The sequence below is a fragment of the Babylonia areolata genome, chromosome 19 (genome assembly GCF_041734735.1).
Source record: "Babylonia areolata isolate BAREFJ2019XMU chromosome 19, ASM4173473v1, whole genome shotgun sequence".
Lineage (NCBI taxonomy): Eukaryota > Metazoa > Mollusca > Gastropoda > Neogastropoda > Buccinidae > Babylonia > Babylonia areolata.
This window is the reverse complement of record NC_134894.1, coordinates 2,804,813-2,825,014: the sequence shown is the minus strand read 5'-3', so window position 1 is coordinate 2,825,014 and position 20,202 is coordinate 2,804,813. Positions and strand designations below refer to the sequence as shown.

Sequence of the window (20,202 nt, the reverse complement as noted above, 5' to 3'; positions counted from 1 at the left end):
GAATACAATAAGGTATTTTGCTTTGAATGTGTGTATGTGTGTCTCGGTGTGAGAGATGGAAAGAGAGAGAGGGAGAGAGAGATAGAGGGGGGCAGGGGGGGAAGGGGAGAGAAGGAAAGAGACGGACAGAGAGACAGAGAGCGGAGATTAGAAAGACACTTACACGCAGGGCAAGAGAGAGAGAGAGAGAGAGAGAGAGAGAGACAGAGAGAGAGACAGAGACAGAGACAGAGACAGAGAGAGATCGAGGGGTGTGCGTACATGTTTCTTATATATTATTTCATTTTCATCAGAATTCTGGCTATATGAATTTCAAACAGAACCACAAAGATTGCACCTTTTTTATCAAGCGGTTTGCAGAATACACGTCAGTTGATTTGTCAGTCCAGTCACTCAATCTTTATTCGTCACGTCATTCATTCCTCTACTCTTTCATTCCGAACAGCCCTACTTCATTCCTCCTTCCTTACGAGTTATAGATCTCCTCCAGCAGAAAGTCGATGATGAACTTGTCCTCCATGAAGGCCATAGCGGTCGGTTTAGTGCCGATGAAGATGGTGTGCAGCCCGTATGTGCTTCCCGATCGCTGGTTGTCCAGACCTACAGACATAAAAGTGTGGGATGAACATTACACAAGCACGATCCTTTGGGAAGTCAGTGGACTGAGTTTTCTTCCCCTGTGGTTGAGAACATTGTAAAACTGAGTGGTGGGGGTGGGGGGGGGGTCACTTTCCATGGGGGTTCCAGTTTCAAGGAGGCGGCAAAGCGCGCGGACTGATCCATATACGCTACATCACATCTGCTTAAAGAGAAGAAGAGAGGAGCAGATGTCTGAGCCCAACGCCCTGGTAAGGTGGGTTTGGGGTGGGGTGGGGGGTGAGGACGATGGTTTGCTGTCATTGCCGAGATATCAGACGACCCCACGCGAAACGAAACTGCTGTCACTTCAGGCGGACAACTGGCTGTCTCCCTCAGCCACACTTCAGCTGGTCCCCTGTGTCTTTGCCTGTGTTGCGGGGAACGACAAAAGAAATGAAAAAGGAGAAAAAGAAAGACAACAGAAAAAAGGAAAAAAAGAAAAAAAAGAAAAAGAAAAATATAAAAGAAAGGAAACATAAAAAACAAACGAAAAAGTAAAGAAGAAATTGGAAAAAAAGAAAAGAAAGAGAGAAAAGAAAAGAAAACTACACACAAGTACAACACAAGTACAACACAAGTGCAGTCTTATCTATACACATAAACCGAGGAAGGGGTTTCTGAAAGAAAACGAACCCCAACAAAATGGAGTTGGACTCAACAGATTATACAATGAAGCAAACGAATAAAACCAACCAGTCAATTAATCAGTCAGTAAAACAATGCTGGTGGGCCGAGGCTAATTCTTCTTCATTTTCGTATTGTTATCATTATTATGTTGATGATGATGATGATGATGTTGATGTTGATGATGGTGGTGATGATGTTGATGTTGATGAGATTGATGATGACGATAATGATGATGATGATGATGATAAGAAACGCAACAAAATTACTCCATGATTTGAACAGAAACAGATAAATGTTATGAATACATGTCTCAAAACAGCGGTGAATGTTTTGAATCCTGACACTGACAGACAGACAGCTCCGGTTCTCTCATTCGTGTTGCACGTGAAATTCGGGTTTCCCACGTACTCAAGCCGTCATGGTTTCAGCAAGAACTGGACAAGTTTTCACGTTTCCTGCGTGTGAGTCTCTTGTAGATGGGGTCACATTACGGGGTGTGTGGATCACGTGACGTAAGCCACTGCGACGATTGGTAAAAGGATTGACATGCGCGCGACATTTGCATACAGCAGAAGGAGCAGACGACACGGAGCCAGAACATTGTGGAAACTGACAAGAGAACGACAAAATGATAACAGATTTGTTGGGGCTGAATTAAGTGATACCATGTCACCTCGAGGTAACCAAACATCGGTAAAGTCCAATTTTAGCATCCTAAATTATTGCACCTATATTACCGGCAATTTATGTGCATGTATTAAACGATATCATTAGCAGAAGTCGTAAACCATTTTCAGTGGATTTCGACTCTTACTTTGAATGTTATTTTACTCAGTTTTGATGCACATTCTGCCACTAAACTAACTTGCCACCATCTTGCTTTTTTCCGTTTTTCGAACTCCCCAAAACTGAGGAAATGTAACCAATAGGAATAACCCAGGATACTAGAATGGGGTTAGATATCAACATGTGAAACAGTGGAGCTGCGCACTTTGCTGAGGGCGAACAGAGAAGTGTGCTGCCTGATGCCTCGTCATGGAGTGGCTGCTGGAGAAGTTCTGTCTGAGGTGCACAGGAGGAGCAGACACATGGTGTTCAAGTTTCCCGAACTGACGGACTTGACACGTGCATTCCGTTGTGGAAGGGACCTGCTGTGTGTGTCGGGAGCTGTGAGCGCTGCGCAAAGCAAGGTAAGTTCCGGTTTCAGTATAGATCCTAAATTCTGGGACTTCTTCAAACAAAACAGCATGTACACCATGCATTTAGTGCACGTAAAAGAACCCGCGGGAACGAAACGGTTGTTCCTGGTAAAATTCCGTAGAAAAATCCGCTTCGATAGGAAAAACAAATAAAACTGCACGCAAGAAAAAAAAAAAGGAAAAAAAAAGGGTGGCGCTGTAGTGTAGCGACGCGCTCTCCACCCGGGGAGAGCAGCCCGAATTTCACACAGAGAAATCTGTTGTGATACAAAGAAATATAAAATACAAAATACAAACTTCCTGTGTGCTTCACAATGCAGGCATGTGAACAACGACAGGCACAAAGCGCGCAGTCCACACTTCTGATCAAAGTGGGCAATATCCACAATTGCCCCTCCCCTCACCGCCCCCTGCCTCCCCCTCGCCCCCTGCCCCCCTCCAGACAGAATGAGCAGTGTTCACAAGGCGTGGACGTTCACCCCGCCACTCACACAGAGTGGAGGGGAAGAAAATTTTAATGTGGAAAAAGCCCATCAAAGTGGATTTTTTCGTCAGAATGCTGCCAGTCACAAACCTTTCATTGCTGTGGGTTGTTTTACGTGCGCAAAGTGCATGCTGTACACAGGAATGGTTTATCGTCTCACCTGAAAGACTAGCACACAGACCACAACACGAGGCTTGTGGAGGGGGGGTGGGGGTGGAGGAGGGGGGGGGGAAGTGAAAGTCCCTGACTGTATAATCATGGGACTCGAAGCCTTGGACTCTCACTTCCTCACTGGGAATGTCTCCACCTTGCCGGAACCCTTGAATGTATGAATGAATGAGAAAGAAGAAAAAAAGGAAAGGAACGACAGAAGAAAATAAAATGTCGACAGGAAGAAAGAAAATGAGATAAATTAATAATTGTTTCGCGCATTAAATACCCTGTAGGTTTTATTTGGGGTGTGTTTCTCCCCCTCCACCCCTCTGTGTGACTGCCGGAGTGAACACGGCTTTTTTTTTTCTTTTTTTTTGTTTCCTTTTTTTTAATGAACGCTACTCATACTAAAGAATGGGGAGGGGTGTGGATATTGTCTTTATTAGTTCAGTGGTAAGCTTCTTCATTCGTTAGTTTTTTTGGTTGCTGCTGCGTTGACGTTCATTCGTTCGTTCAGTCAGTGATCTTCCCCACCCCCGCCCCCCCAGACAGAGATGGGGTGACCTCCCAGACACACGCTTCACGGCTGTCAAGCACCCAGTCTCTGTCCTGTCAGCTTCTGAAGGATGTCGTGGGGAATGGTACGCTGGCGATATAAAGGGAAAGAATTATTGTCGTTTTCTGTAAATCAGTCCATCCATCCACCGATCCCTATAATGTCTGAAACAAAAACGATGAATTTGCCTTCAGGATCGTATTAAGGAAAGGGGATATATATATATATATATATATATATATATTGTATGGGATGCTTTTCCATGCTTTCTGCTTAAAAAAAAAGTCAAATCTCTATATACTGAAGAATTGATTTTCCTTTTTTCTCTTTTTTTTTTTTTTTCAAAACTTGCAATTTTCAATTTAAACATCCGTGTCTGGTCTGAATCCAGAAACAACTGGCAGAAAGCAGAATGCACACACAAACCAAAGCGCGCGCTGTACACACCTCACACAATTTTTAATGCCTTTTCAGCATTTCTTCCTCTCCACTCCTCTTTGTGTAACTGGCGGAATGAACTGCCACGCCTTGTGAACACTACTCATTCCGTCTTGAGGGAAAACTTGACAGTGCACACACAAATGCATGCTTGCGCGTAAAACTCATTTGTATAGACACGCGCATGCCCCCCTCAGCCCCTCCGCCTCTACACACACACACGGACAGTATCACATGTCCCACAAGCCTGAAGACCGAATTAAGGGGGCAGAACCACTGACAATGACGTCACAGAGCCAGTGAGCAGCAATCCGCCACACGGGCACTTCACGCTGCTCAAAATCCGTGCAGGAAGAGCTGTTCGGACAAGAACACACAGACCGCTGGTCGACCGTATGTCCTTGAGCTTTCAGGGCTCACGTGCTCACCCCGTGACACCCGCGAATGAAACTGCACGCTCCAACACACCCTCATTCCCTCGATGACAGGCGGCCAGAAAATCGAATGATCCCTCGTTTAATACCACTGTCTTTTGCCCCTGTCTCGCACGTGAAACGAGGCGGACACGATGCCACGTTCGATAAATAGCTGCGGGGAATTCCCGTTTTTTGAGCAGCTCGTTGTCTTGTTATTCGCCAATCAGAAATGCGCCCAGGTTTCTGTGCGGAGCTTGGATGAATCTGATAGGGCCACAAACCGTGTTGTGCATCCATTGGTTCGGTCAGTCTTCTGGGTTGCCGAACATGGTGACTTTGGAATTGGCTTAGTCTTAGTTTAGCGTCCTGAATCCAAGGACCTACATTTCCGGCAATTTTTGTGCATAGATGAAACGATATTACCGGAAGTAGATGTTGCAACCCATTTTCAGTGGTTTTCGACTCAGTTTTGAAGGTTATTTTACTCAGTTTTTGATAAAGATTCAGTCACCAGACCAACATGCCGTCATGTTGCTCTTTCTGTTTATGGTCCCGCAAACCATGACAATGAGAACAAAAAAAAAAACATTGCGGCTTGAGACAAGAGTCGTTCGGTTCATGTTATCGGTCATTTCGCGCGGTGTACGCCTATTTCTTCAGTGGAAGGGTCGACTGCATGCAGTTTGTCACTTTCTTATATGCCTCCTTTGCAAAACACGAGACAAATTTCGTTTAGGTGCAGTAATTCAGGACGTTGAAAATTAATAGGAATTATCGTATTGTATTGCATTACTTTTTTTTTCCACAACAGATGTTTCTGCGTTCAGTCCTGGCTGCTGTCCCCGGACAGAGCGTCGCCACAATGCAGCGCCACCGCCCTCTATTTTCTGTCATCAGATATTGTTTTACTCTCCAAGTGGTTTGGGTTTATGCGAAGGTCAGGGATCTGCTATTTGCTTTTCAACATCAGATGTGGTTTAGCGTATATGGATCAGTCGCCACGCTTCGACACCTTGAAACTGAAACTAGGAACTTAGTAGATTTATTTTGTAGGGACAACCACATTGCTGCCACGAGTTCTTTCAACTGCGGTAAATGCATGCTGCACACGGGACTTCAGTTTATAGTCTCACCCGAATGACTAGCACCCAGACCACCACTCACGATGCAGTGCACGGGGAGAACGGATACCCCGGTCTGTACATGGGACTCGGTCATTCAGTGTTACAGTCATTTCTTCAGTGTTACAGTCATTTCTTCAATGTTACAGCTATTTCTTCAATGTAAGCCATTTCTTCAGTGGTACAGCCATTTCTTCAGTGTTAGTCATTTCTTCAGTGTTAGTCATTTCTTCAATGTAAGCCATTTCTTCAATATAAGTCATTTCTTCAATGTTACAGCCCTTCTTCAGCGTTAGTCATTTCTTCAATGTAAGCCATTTCTTCAATGTTACAGCCATTTCTTCAGTGTTACAGCCATTTCTTCAATGTTACAGCCATTTTTTCAGTGAAAGCCATTTCTTCAATGTTACAGCCATTTCTTCAATGTCAGCCATTTCTTCAGTGTTAGTCATTCAGTGTTACAGTCATTTCTTCAATGTAAGCCATTTCTTCAATGTTACAGCCATTTCTTCAGTGTTACAGTCATTTCTTCAGTGTTACAGTCATTTCTTCAATGTAAGCCATTTCTTCAATGTTACAGCCATTCAGTGTTACAGTCATTTCTTCAATGTAAGCCATTTCTTCAATGTTACAGCCATTTCTTCAGTGTTACAGTCATTTCTTCAGTGTTACAGTCATTTCTTCAATGTAAGCCATTTCTTCAATGTAAGGCCATTTCTTCAGTGTTACAGCCATTTCTTCAATGTTACAGCCATTTCTTCAGTGTTACAGCCATTTCTTCAATGTAAGCCATTTCTTCAGTGTTAAGCCATTCAGTGTTACAGCCATTTCTTCAGTGTTACAGCCATTTCTTCAATGTTACAGCCATTTCTTCACTGTTACAGCCATTCAGTGTTAGTCATTTCTTCAGTGTTACAGTCATTTCTTCAATGTTACAGCCATTTCTTCACTGTTACAGCCATTCAGTGTTAGTCATTCCTTCAGTGTTACAGTCATTTCTTCAGTGTTACAGCCATTTCTTCAGTGTTAGTCATTTCTTCAGTGTTAGTCATTTCTTCAATGTAAGCCATTTCTTCATTGTTACAGCCATTTCTTCAGTGTAAGCCATTTTTTCAATGTTACAGCCATTTCTTCAGTGTTACAGCCATTTCTTCAGTGTTTTCTTCAGTGTTACAGCCATTTCTTCAGTGTTACAGTCATTTCTTCAGTGTTCAGTCATTTCTTCAGTGTTAAGCCATTTCTTCAATGTAAGCCATTTCTTCAATGTTACAGCCATTTCGTCAATGTTACATCTCCAAACTTGTATTCAGAACAGTCTCGTCAAGATGAAATTTAGTCGTTCCATAGTTTTTCACGTGTTAGTCCGAGCGACTGTCACACTCAGCACACAACCATTCCATACTTCTACTTTTCAACAAGTCAGTCTCGCTGAAACTTGATCTGTAGCCGCGGGTTCTCAGTGCATGAGTGACTGAAGTCAGCACAAGTAATTATAAGAAAAATGTCTCGCTCAGTAGTATGATAGTCGTGTCTGACTATGTAGTATGATAGTCGTGTCTGACTATGTGGTATGATAGTCGTGACTATGTGGTATGATAGTCGTGACTATGTGGTATGATAGTCGTGACTATGTAGTATGATAGTCGTGACTATGTAGTATGATAGTCGTGTGTATGACCCTCAGAACACCAGAGGCGGCATCTGTTGTCCCAACCATCTGGGTATGACTTTGATGAAAGTGGAGAGTGTCTTGCCCAAGTTAGGAGGGTTTTAGGACAGTCGGCGATGGGATGGTCCTATGATGTATGTCTCGCTTAATACTTCTTTAAAATGTCTTATGCATGGAATAATACAGCACACAGGTATTGAAATATTTTGTGGTAGACGCTGTTTTAACAGTAAAATGTGTGGTATGTCTATCATTTGTGTGTTCCATCTCCTTTTCTGGTGGACACACGCGCGCACTCACTAACGCACACACAAAACGCTTGCTCGTGCACGTCCGTGAACCAATGATAAACTACATCCACTCAGCCAGAACACACAGAAAATGACGTCATTTTCTACAGATACGTTCACGCAAATGACACCCTCTTTTAAAGCGACGAAGGCGATACTTTTGTCAAACCATTAATTTATATATAAAATAATGCAATCACACAGAACACCGCCTCGTGGCTCTAGAAATCAATATCCCCTCATCAGTTGCTGAGTATCACCCTCCACCTTGTTAACACTTAAACCACTCTTTTTCAACGAGAGCGAATAGGGAGTGATATTGACAGCAAATATTGAACGAGGTAATAACAATATACCAAGTTAAACCGAAAGCGCCATGTTTCTGATCAGCCAAGGGGAACATCGGCTCAACTAGCCCCCCCCCCCTCCCCCACCAACTCCTAGTTTTCTCTTCCCACCCCGCCCTGAACTGTGAGTAAGAGTTAGTCATGTTTAATCAAACCTGTAGGGGTGCTGGTCTGCAGGCTTCACAAAAAGGTGAGGACCATCATTTTCAAACAAGAACGTAACGTGTATGTTTTCATCATCTTCTCCTGGGACTCGCTGACGTCACTGGGGCGCCACAGACAGAACTGTTCACCACATACCCCCAGGTCTGAAGGTTGTGTGTCAGACCTCTGTATGTTTTGATAAAAAAATTAAAAGATGGAGAGATCTGGCCTCCCATGGAACACGGAGATGGCTGTTTCAGGCACAGGTGCACGATGAACTGTTTGAAAAAGGTGTTTGAAAAATCGATGTATCAGAAAAACATCATCAGTGGTTATAAACGAAAGCTGCGATTTTTCATTGTAAAAAATGGAAATACATATGCAAGGAAAACACCTGTAGTAAGAAGGTAATTGTGATAATTACGCTGGTTGCACACACCGCTTTTTGCCGAAAAATTCAACATTCACCATGGCCGCAGGAAGAAAAAATTCCTGGGTGGTCGTCAACTTTTTATGAACTGTGTGAATGGTAGGAGGACTGGCCCCGCCCTGTGTGTCTGTAGTTAGGAACCCTGAAATTGGTTCTGCCAGTCCTGTGATATAGCCACATGAAAAAAGTCAATAAACTGGAGGACGGCATGTTTTAGAATAAACTGGGTGGTACCAAAGTGACCTGGCAGTAATTAAAAAGGATAAACTGATAAAAAACAAAAACAAAAAAAACCCCCAAACAAACAACAAAAAAACCCAAAAACAAACCCACACCATGATAAAGCAGTCAAATCTGTGGAAAACAAAACCTGAAGTGGTAAGAAGAGAAACAGTTTTCAGTCTCTTAACGGTGTTGTGTTGTCATCGAATACTGTAGGCAAAAATAGAAATGTTTTATTAGCTCGGATATGTGCTTTATTGTGCCAATATTAGCTATCTTGTACATGTTTTTTTTTTCTTTTTGATAGACTGCCTGTGTTTCTCTTTGTTCCGTGCTACCGTCTCATTGGTCATGCCCGGAACGAAGAGTGGGCGTGTTTACGATTGTAAGCTGAGAAAATTGTGTGTGTGCGTGCGTGTGCATGTGCGCGCGCACGCGTGTGTGAGTGGCCTTCCTCTGTGTGTGTGTGTGTGTGTGTGTGTGTGTGTGTGTGTGTGCAAAATATCTAAAAATGTGTGGCGTGTGTCTGGATCAGGTATGAACTCCTCTCTCTCTCTCTCTCTCTCTCTCTCTGTCTCTCTCTCTCTCTCTGTATCTCTTATTCCATGCTTTATCTTTTTATGCCCTTCTGCCTGTCATCTATCGTGTGTCTGTCTGTCTGCCTGAATAGCTGTCTCTCCCTCTGACTAGTTATCACGGACGTTATATTTCGATGTCTGTGTGCGCGTTTCTTTTCTTCTTCTTCGTCGTCGTCGTCTTCCCCTCTTCCTCCTCTACCATCATGCTTATGCCTTTATAATTTAGCACTGTGTAGTAAAGACCGTATTTAGGGCGAGGACTGGGTGAGAGACAAAAAAATAACAACAGCACACAAATGCTGACCTAAGATCCTTGAATTTTGAAAATAATTATTGGTGGTGTAAAATCAAAGAAAACAACGTTTCCAGTCCTGGACTGAAGAGGCGTTGGAAGGCCACAGTAGTCTGTTGGAGGTGAGTTCAACTCAATGACTGGAAATCGCAGTTCAGTTCACTGAGCAGTTCAGCTCTCTCAACATCAGGTCATTGAGCTGAACTGCAATTTCCAGACATTCAGTTAAACTCAACTCCAACAGACTACTGTGGCCTGCCGACACCTTCATTCGAGAAAGAGTCAGACTCGAAACTTTGTTTTATCTTCATGTCAAGGTACCTTTGGGTTTACACCACCTATTATTAACTTCGTTTTAAAAGGCCCCGCCCTGTCTTGCCCTGCCCTGTCCCGTCCCGCGTTGCCCTGCCCTGCTCTACCCTGCCCCGTCACGCCCTGACCTGCCCTGCCCCGTCCCGTCTTGCCCTGCCCTGCCCTGTCCCGTCTTGCCCTGCCCTGCCCCGTCACGCCCTGACCTGCCCTGCCCCGTCCCGTCGTGCCCTGCCCTGTCCCGTCCCGTCTTGCCCTGCCCTGTCCCGTCCCGTCTTGCCCTGCCCCGTCCCGCCTCGCCCCGCCCTGCCCTGCCCTGCCCTGTCCCGTCCCGTCCCGTCTTGCCCTGCCCTGCCCTGCCCCGTCCCGTCCCGTCCCGTCTTGCCCTGCCCTGCCCTGCCCCGTCCCGTCTTGCCCTGTCCTGCCCTGCCCTGCCCCGTCCCGTCTTGCCCTGTCCTGCCCTGCCCTGTCCCGTCACGCCCTGACCTGCCCCGTCCCGTCTTGCCCTGTCCTGCCCTGCCCCGTCCCGTCGTGCCCTGCCCTGCCCCGTCCCGTCTTGCCCTGCCCTGCCCTGCCCCGTCCCGTCTTGCCCTGCCCTGCCCTGCCCCGTCCCGCCCCGCCCTGTCCTGCCCCGTGTGGTATCTCACCTATAAGTCTGAACCTGCGGGCCTGCTGGTCCAGGTCCCTCCTCCTCTGGGAGGCCCTTCTGGAGGCGTTCAGCAGCCCCGCGGGGTTGGCGACGATGTACTCGGACAGGAAGGACGTGCCGGGGGACACGATGTACGTCACCGTCGTCGTCTGCTGCACCTGCAACAACCGTTAGGTAAAAAAAAAAAAGAGTAAACCCTCGACTGGTAAGCCTCGGTGAAAAGAGATGAATGCGGCCACCATCACCGCCACCTTTACCACCATCACCGCCACCTTTACCACCACCTTTACCACCATCACCGCCACCTTTACCACCATCACCGCCACCTTTACCACCACCTTTACCACCATCACCGCCACCTTTACCACCATCACCGCCACCTTTACCACCACCTTCACCACCATCACCGCCACCTTTACCACCATCACCGCCACCTTTACCGCCATCACCATCACCTTTACCACCATCACCACCACCTTTACCACCATCGCCACCACCTTTACCACCATCACCACCTTTACCACCACCTCCACCATCACCGCCACCTTTACCACCATCACCGCCGCCTTTACCACCATCACCACCACCACCACCACCACCACTGCCTTACCACCACCACCACCACCGTTGCCACCATCACCACCACAACCTGTACCACGTTCCCCTTTATCACCATCACTACTGCCTTACCATCAATTATCACCACCTTTACCATCATTACCATTACCTTTACCACCTTCACCACCATCACCACTACCTTTACCACCTTCACTACCTCCTTCACCACCTCCTTCACCATCATTACCATTACCTTCACCATCACCATTACCTTTACCACCGTCACCATTGCTTTAACCAGTGCGTGCAAACACAGTCCGCCCACCCATTTACTCCCCAGTCGCCCCATTACTCTGTTTTTTCAACAAACACAGACATGGCAACAGTGTCAGGTCTGCACCAACCACCCACCACGTCAGCTGGCTGAGGTTCAACAACAGGGAGTGGAAGGTTCAACACTGGGCGCTTTGTCTGTCTGTCTGTCTGTCTGTCTGTCCGTCCTCTTCCAGTCTCTTGTGTCCAGCAACACGCATTTCACACGCACGCACACAGACACACATGCATGCACGCATGCAAACACACACACACACCCACTCGCCCGCACGCACGCACGCAACACAAAATCACACACACATACAGAGATCGAAGCAGACCTATATACACCTGAGTGGTTTACCTGTATGATGACCATGCTGGTCACGTGACGAAGGTCACTCTGACTGTGAGAGAGGTTGGTCTGGGTGTAGCACCACGCCACTCCAGTGGTCACCAGCACCAGCTGAGCCACCGTGAAGCCCACCTTGGTGTGCGCTGTGCGGCCCTGACAGAGCATCTGGACACGTGGAAACCGTGATTGACTTACAGTGTGATAGTGATTACTACTGTTGTTGTTTTGGCCTTTCAGTGTGGATGTATTTACTTTTTCATCCCTTTTTTTCCCCTAGACTAATTTATAGATTTTCTTTAAGAGAATAAAATGCAATCCGGCTAATACGTGCTTATTTCATTTCTCTCAAAAAAAAAAAAAAAAATCGATTTCGAAAAACAAAAAGAAAACAAAACAAAAAAACAACAAAAAAACATTCTGCTACTGCTACAACTACCACTACCACCACCATAACCACTACTACCACTACTTCTGCTTATGATGCTAACAGAAACTGGTATTTATATAGCGCTCTACCTCCTCTGCACAGGGGAAAAGGGGTTAGAAATATATGTAACACCCAGCATAATCAGTATAATCAAGAAAAATGGATTATCTCTGTGTGTGTGTGTGTGTGTGTGTGTGTGTGTGTGTGTGTTTCTCTCTTGGTGTGAAACAAAAGAAGTGATAAAAAAAAATTGTTTCTGTAGGGAGATGGTTCCCCTTCTCTGTATGACTGATTACGTACAAAGAAAGTACTAACTGAAGGAAAAATCCGACACAGCACTGACAATTGAAATATGGACATAAAAAAGTTGCAAAAAAAGGGAATTCCTGTTCACTATTTTCATGACTCAGAGAAGGAAGGCGGGGCCCAACCCTCTCCAACCACCCAACAAGCAGAGAATCATTCACAGTGAATACCTGTGAAAGAGATTCGTTGGTTCTTCATATTCACAGTAGGTGAATGTTCATTGCATCAGAAGATCCAACAACTTTATTTCATGCATGGGCCGCACAATGAGAACATGCTCATATTGATTGAGGACAGTATCCCTCAACATACTAACTGAGGACAGTATCCCTCAACACAGAACATGCTCATATTGACTGCTGAAGACAGTATCCCTCAACACAGAACATGCTCATATTGATTGAGGACAGTATCCCTCAACACAGAACATGCTGATGTTGACTGCTGAAGACACTATCCCTCAACACAGAACATGCTCATAATGACTGAGGACAGTATCCCTCAACACAGTTTAATGTCCCTCAAAAGATTAAAGGTATTTATTTGAGTTACATCAGCGCGACAGAGCTGATCAACAACACGTCAGTACCAGATAAACACATAAATTCCATATGTCCCCCTCTTACACACACACACACACACACACACACACACACACACACAAAGAGGACAAGAAAAAATATTTACCTTCCCGAAGATTGGTATCGACATCCAGCTAGTCGAAACAAACGCCTGCCCCAAACTTAAAGCGGTCCCTCCGGAACCCCCAGCGTCCTGTCCGGCGCACAGACTCTGGCGTTGTGCAGCAGCAGCAGGGGACAGTTTGTGTGATCAGACCCACCAACACCCCGGGTAATGCGCCTATTTTAAGGTTGTTTGGCCACTGACATAATCCACGTAACTCTTACACGGGTGGGCTTTTGTTTGATGACTGACTTACCCCCCCTCCCCTCTGTTGACAAACGTGACCAGACTGGCCAAACACGGCTCATCCCGTCTGTTCGAAAACTGCGTTGAAATGGTTCCGGCTGTGGGAAAATTTAGATAAAAAACCGAGAGAAACAAAGTGAAAAAGTCGCGCGTACGTGTTATGTCGCAGTGAGACCAGAAAGTGTGGACATTGATTCGTCCATGTCGTGTAGATGTCTCACGTGTAAATGGACCCCACAGGTCTGCCTCTCTTAAAGGGGCAGCCTGTTGCCCGTATGTGGAGCCATTTTCAATTCCAGCATCGCACAAGTCCCAGCCACTGGGACCACGGTTTTTTTCGTTGAAGCCAATGGTCCCCAAAGGCCTGAAGAGGCGGTCAGCAGTCCACAGCTGGATCAGTCAGTGACTGGCATTCTCACATCAACGTCCCCTCCACCTGGGTCTGCAGATGGTCCACCTGGGTCTGCAGATGGTCCACCTGGGTCTGCAGATGGTCCACCTTGGTCTGCAGATGGTCATTTGCGGCCCGTCACAGACAGGCAGGCTTCAGACATGTCGCCATTCCAGGCTGAATTCCCTGTATCCAGTTTCCATCCTATGTCCAGGTTCGAAATACGTTCTCGGTACGGTTTGTATCCGAAACCTGCCCGTAATATTGACGGCGTGTTGGTGAGAAAATTAATAGTGAAGTTCGGTTTGAATGAAATCCCACAAACCTCCCAATCAGAATCGAATTTATTCATGTGGTTGTTTTGCTTGGCATGTACGTTTCACATTAAAAGCATCGAACAATGGCGATTCGACAAATAATTTATCAGTAAGTGGTATCAGCGAAATTAAAAAACAACAACAAACAAACAAATCTGTTTTGAGACTAAGTCCCAGCTAACGCATTTCTGTTAAAAACACTGTCGTTTTGAAACCGCCTCTTTTCTTTTTGTTTCTCTCGAACAATCGGTTCCTTTCTGCAGAAATTTCCTCTTGGTCAAAACAGACTACCCCCCTTTCCTGAACAAACAGCACTCGCTGCAGAACAAATTGTCTCCTTCCATAACACGCCATCATGCTGAAAGCAATTAACATTTTTTCAGAACTGATATATATATATATATATATATATATATATATATATATATATTAATAACAAGATACTCTCTAAACAAACACCATCCTCCACTTTTTGAACATGTTCGTCCTTTAACTAAGTTGCCATAGATAACCGGTTAAAAATAAATCTTCCTTCTTAACGTTAGAGCGAAACGAAGGTTTTTGGTAAACTCGTCCTTCGTAACTAAAGAGCCAAACTCTTGGTAAACTCTTTCTTCCTTCAAAACTATAGAGCCAAAGACTATTGGTAAATTCTTTCTTCCTTAACTGAATAGCCAGTGGCTATTGGTAAACTCTTTCTCCTTTCTTAGCTAAAGAGCCAGATGTTATTGGTAAACTCTTCCTCCCTTAACTAAACAGCTTGAGGTTACTGGTAAACTCTTCCTCCCTTAACTAAACAGCTTGAGGTTACTGGTAAACTCTTTCTTCCTAACTAAAGAGCCAAAAGGTATTGGTAAACGTTTCCTTCCTTCAATAAACTGAAAGGTTGCTGGTAAACTCTTTCTTCCTAACTAAAGAGCCAAGGGTGATTGAAAAAACAACAAACTTATATCATTCTCACTGTATCTCTGTCTCTTTTCATTCCGAAACCAAACAGCCAAAGGTTATTCTGTGTGTGTGTGTGTGTGTGTGTGTGTTTGGTTGGTTGGGTGTGTGTGTGTGTGTGTGTGTGTGTGTGTGTGTGTGTGTGTGCTCTCTCCCTCGCTGTCTCTGCATTGTCTTCTCTCTTGGTCGCTGCCTCTGTCTCTATCTGTACGTCTCACTCTGCCTTTCTCTCTCTTCCTCTGTCTGTCTGTGCCCCCCCCCCCCCCCACACCTTTCTCTCTTTCCATGTCCGCATGGCCCCACTCTTCCGTCCCCAAGCGTTCCCCCTCACCCCCCCCCTCCACGTTCCCCCTCACCCCCCCCCTCCACGTTCCCCCTCCCCCTCACCATAAACCTCTCAGTGAGCTCACCCACAACCGGATCCACTGCAACCTCTGAACTACGTCATCCTCTCTCGCCCCCCCCCACCCCCCGACCCCCCACCCCTGTTCTCCCTCCCCGTGAAGTAATGGCATTAGCACATTTACCCCATCCCTTTCTATCACGGCGGCTGATCAGGTTAACGGCATCCCTTGCCCACTCCCCTCCAACACCCCCTCCCTTCCAACACCCCACCCTTCCCCTCCAACACCCCCTCCCTTCCAACACCCCCCTCCCTTCCAACACCCCACCCCTCCCCTTCAACACCCCACCCCCCCTCCTCCTTACCTTCCTGCCGGGGAACTAAACTTTCATCACAGCTAGCAGTTTGTTGCACGTGCAAGTCCGGAGACTTTTAAAAATATGTAACGTGTTGATAGCTGGACGTTTGTTGTTGTTGAAAAAAAAAAGTTACATAATATGAAGAACAAATTGCACATTCAACTTACGACACATTGCTAACATACACCAAGGATGAAAAATGGAAAAGAAAAAAAAAATCAAAAAAAAAAAAAAAAAAAAAAAAAAAGTAAGCAACAAAAAACCCACAGTATAACAGACTATTGTTGCACCAGAAACTAGTCACAGCATGTAATGGATGTACATATACATATAATGTGATTGATAACCTGTATATGTGTCCTGTTAGTGGAACGCACCACTCTCTCTCTCTTCACCACTGGCTTAATATAAAAGTGAAAAACAAAAGCTGAGACCCATTGACAGACTGGATACTGATACATACATACATACATAATTAAGAAAAATGAATACAACACACGTGATATGTCTTTAATGTGATTGCTCTTTCTCGCTCTCGTTTCCCCTTTTGTGATGGCACACATGCAAAGTTTGTTAGCTGTCTATGTGGTTAGACAGAGAGGAGGAATTCATCTGTCAAGAAGTCCAGAGTATGGATGACACTTTGTGTGCAGTTCTGCTTGCTTCATATCTAAGTTATATTCTTTTTTTTTCATTTAATTTTAACTCCCATAAGAGCCCATTGACGTTAGGTTTAATTTCATTTATTCGTCATTTTGTACCCATGGAAGTTTCTAAGTAGCACTATTTATTCTAGTACATCATCCATTTTTGTTTCTACATCCGTACAAATAGTACTGATCCAACGTTAAAAGATAATGTAACGATGACAACAGATGGAAGTTTAAATTTCATGTTGGTGCATACTGTAACCAAGGAAGTTGGGAGAGTGGCAAAGTAAAAAAGTGTTTGCGAGAGCGCATGTATATATCGTGTGTGTGTTTACGAGGCGCATCTGTCTACCATGCACTTGAGTGCCACACACACACACACACACACACACACACACAATCGAATCGAGGGAGGAGGGCGTATTAACTTATGTTACACAAAAATAAATTCCAAACACGTGAAGCAATTGTTTTCCCCACCAAATCACAAGAACACAATATCCTCAATAAACACACCCCCATCAGTGCAAAAGCCATCATCTCAGCATCCTTTGATCAGCGGCAGCAACAACCTTTCCCTTCTCTCCCTTCTATTCTTCTGTTGACCTGTCTGTGGACAAGCCACACTTTATCTCGTGCTTAGACCGACACGAGCTTGCTTGGATGACAGTGTCCAGAACTGGTGTGGGAAGCTGTGGCGACATTGGTTGACGAAAGCACGAGATGCAGTGCACGTCTCCTTCGCTTTGGTATCCGATGGCGTTTCGAGTTATTGGAGATGGTGAATGCACATAAGTGGAAACGGAATACTTGTTTAGGACAACTGTCTTTGTCTCTCTGTCTCTATCTCTGTCCGTCTGTCTGTCTCGGTCTCTCTTTTTGTCCCACTCCGACTCCAGCCGAGGGCAGTTTGCTGTAGATTGTTGACTGGTCTTTTTCCGTGCGTTTATGGTTCTCGGCAAGAGGCGTGACACTGTTGTCTTGTCACCGATATGTGACTAACGATGGTCAGTGACGGTTTTCTTTCTTCTTTTTTCTTCTTTTTTTTCGGTTGAAAACTGTACAATATTTCAGAGGAGTTCTGTTTATGTCGCTGTATGTTGATGCAGCTATGAACAGAATTTGACACACGCATAACTTGGGAACAATAATGATATCAGAATATCACATCACTGAGAACTTACCATTCCTGTTCAGAACTTTGATGAGAGGTTCACTGAGGCCCGATTTCCGTTTGCTTTTCGTTGACGGCTATATGAAATGTCTAAATCTGTCGGATCTTGGATGTTGTTATCTTGACCTTGTTTCGAGGGCGCAAGGTCAAAGAAGGCTTATAAAAGTTTATTTCTTTCACATTGAGTGATCAAGTGGACTGCATATACAGATAAAAAACACATCGCTAAACAACGTGGATGAATGTCAGTGTATGACAAGCAGTAAACTGGTTTAGTTTATCGCTAAAACAACGTGGATGATCTGTCCGTTCTTACCGGCGATGATTTTTCAAAGCTTTTGACTCGAGTTGGGTGCGATGTTGAAAACAGAATGCAAATCATCACGTTTGTTGAAAACAGAATGCAAATCATCAAGTTTGTTGAAAACAGAATGCAAATCATCAAGTTTGTTGAAAACAGAATGCAAATCATCAAGTTTGTTGAAAACAGAATGCAAATCATCAAGTTTGTTGAAAACAGAATGCAAATCATCAAGTTTGTTGAAAACAGAATGCAAATCATCAAGTTTGTTGAAAACAGACAGAATGCAAATCATCAAGTTTGTTGAAAACAGAATGCAAATCATCAAGTTTGTTGAAAACAGAATGCAAATCATCAAGTTTGTTGAAAACAGAATGCAAATCATCAAGTTTGTTGAAAACAGAATGCAAATCATCAAGTTTGTTGAAAACAGAATGCAAATCATCAAGTTTGTTGAAAACAGATTGTTAATCATCAAGTTTGTTGAAAACAGAATGCAAATCATCAAGTTTGTTGAAAACAGATTGTTAATCATCAAGTTTGTTGAAAACAGATTGCTAATCATCAAGTTTGTTGAAAACAGAATGCAAATCATCAAGTGTGTTGAAAACAGATTGTTAAGTCTTAAGTTCCACCAGAAAGAACCAGTATGTCCAAGTGAACTGCAGTATGCAGCGTCTGACTCATTCATTTTTTGTGGATCGATTCTAATACTACACTAACTCCACTGACTGTTCAATAGATATTTCGTGAACACGTTTTCTTCGATCTGTACATATTTGTCTTTTTTTCCCTTTTTTTTCTTTTTGTATCGTCTGAAGTTGTACCATCGGCCTTAGAATTTCCAAACTGTTGTTGTCGTAGAAATCTTTTTGTTGAAATATATTTCAAGAATTATTATTGACGACGTGTCCTCACTGTCTATCTGTCAGTCTGTTTTTCTGTTTCTCTTTTTTCTCTTCTACCCTCACTTCATTTTTCATTTTATCCCCAGCATGTTTCTGCGTAAAACAGATTGTATGGCACTGTATTTTAGTTTACAGTGCAAATTTGTTAGTTAAAGTGTGTACATTATAGAGGCATATTTATTCAAGCAACGGTACTGTCATTTGCCCGGCACGCTATTTATTAAAAAAAATATTTATAGTTTAGTGTCGGTTTAAGTTTCATGGAGGTATCAAAGCGTGCGGACTGATCCATATACGCTACGTCAAATCTGCTTAAGAAAAAAAAGTTAAGTTTGAGTGTGAAGTTAGTTATTCGATATTTTATGATACGTCTCGGTACAGCACCATGATTATTACGGACAAGATTCTCTGCAGCCCGAAATAGACGGGTGACAGGCCAGTTGAAGGCCCCCCTGGCCTTTCCCACACTGAGCTGTACATACACATGTAGCAGCAGGCAAGGCCTATTTTCCTGCTCGCTGGAGCGCGCAAAATGGAGAGACCAGAGGGCTAATATGCCTCATAATGCGCATCTTAATCCGCCGCCCAACCCTTCCCCGCTCTCTCCGGGGTCTGTCGGGAAGGCGCGAGCAGCAGCGCCCCCTATAGACTTGTCACTTGTTGTGAAGGTCTCTGTCCGTCTTCTCCCTTCCTTCCTTCCGTCGCTGATTGCAGGGGCTTCCTGTTTCTGGTCTTGGACGGTCAGAACCCAGGCTGAAGTTTGGAGGCTGTGACGAGGGGAGCTTTTTTCAGGTACATGTCTTTTGGTTTTGTGTTGAAGGGGATTTTTCTGCTTTTTTTTTAAATTGCATTTTGTAATTTGTTGGTGCTTTCTTCTGTGTTTCCTTGTTTTCACTTTCCCCCGGAATTTCACACCAAAAAATCTCTTTAAAAAGAATTAGTCTTTTTGTTGTTCTTGTTCTTCATTTTGTTCCTCCTCTCTGTGTTGTTTTGAATCATAATTTTTCTCTTTCTTCCTTATATCCTCTCTGTGGCTGCCTTTACCTCTACACTCCATCTCGTTCACTACGATCGGCTTCGGATCCACTCTGTTTACACATACCCAGATTCAAACACTCGACTGTTGGCCACCGTTCTTTCTCTGTCTCTGGACCTTGCAATTGGAATGAACTTCCTCTTTCGCTTCGTCAAGTCTCCACACTCAGCTCTTTCAAGTCTGGCCTTAAAACCCACCTCTTCCCAAAATAGCGCCCCCCCCCCCCCCCCCCCCCTTGCCTGCCTCTTCCTTGTCTTTAGTTTCTACAGTTTTAGAGTTATGCGTGCGTGTGAATGACTGGTGCGAAAGAGCTTTGATATGTCTCTG

The 20,202-nt window shown here is 44.6% G+C and overlaps 1 protein-coding gene across 1 annotated transcript in view; it reads right to left on the bottom strand.

Annotated features, from left to right (window-relative positions):
- Positions 1 to 13,343, bottom strand: part of LOC143293969 (salivary peroxidase/catechol oxidase-like) — a 37,837-nt gene extending 24,494 nt beyond the window's left edge. Inside the window, exons 1-4 of the mRNA XM_076605363.1 lie at positions 13,209 to 13,343; positions 11,798 to 11,953; positions 10,562 to 10,721; positions 471 to 600 (exon numbers count right to left, since the gene is read on the bottom strand). Coding sequence (XP_076461478.1) covers positions 471 to 600; positions 10,562 to 10,721; positions 11,798 to 11,953; positions 13,209 to 13,232 — 470 coding nt within the window. The 5' untranslated portion in view covers positions 13,233 to 13,343. The remainder of the gene's footprint in view (positions 1 to 470; positions 601 to 10,561; positions 10,722 to 11,797; positions 11,954 to 13,208) is intronic.
- Between the last annotated feature and the right edge of the window lie 6,859 nt (positions 13,344 to 20,202).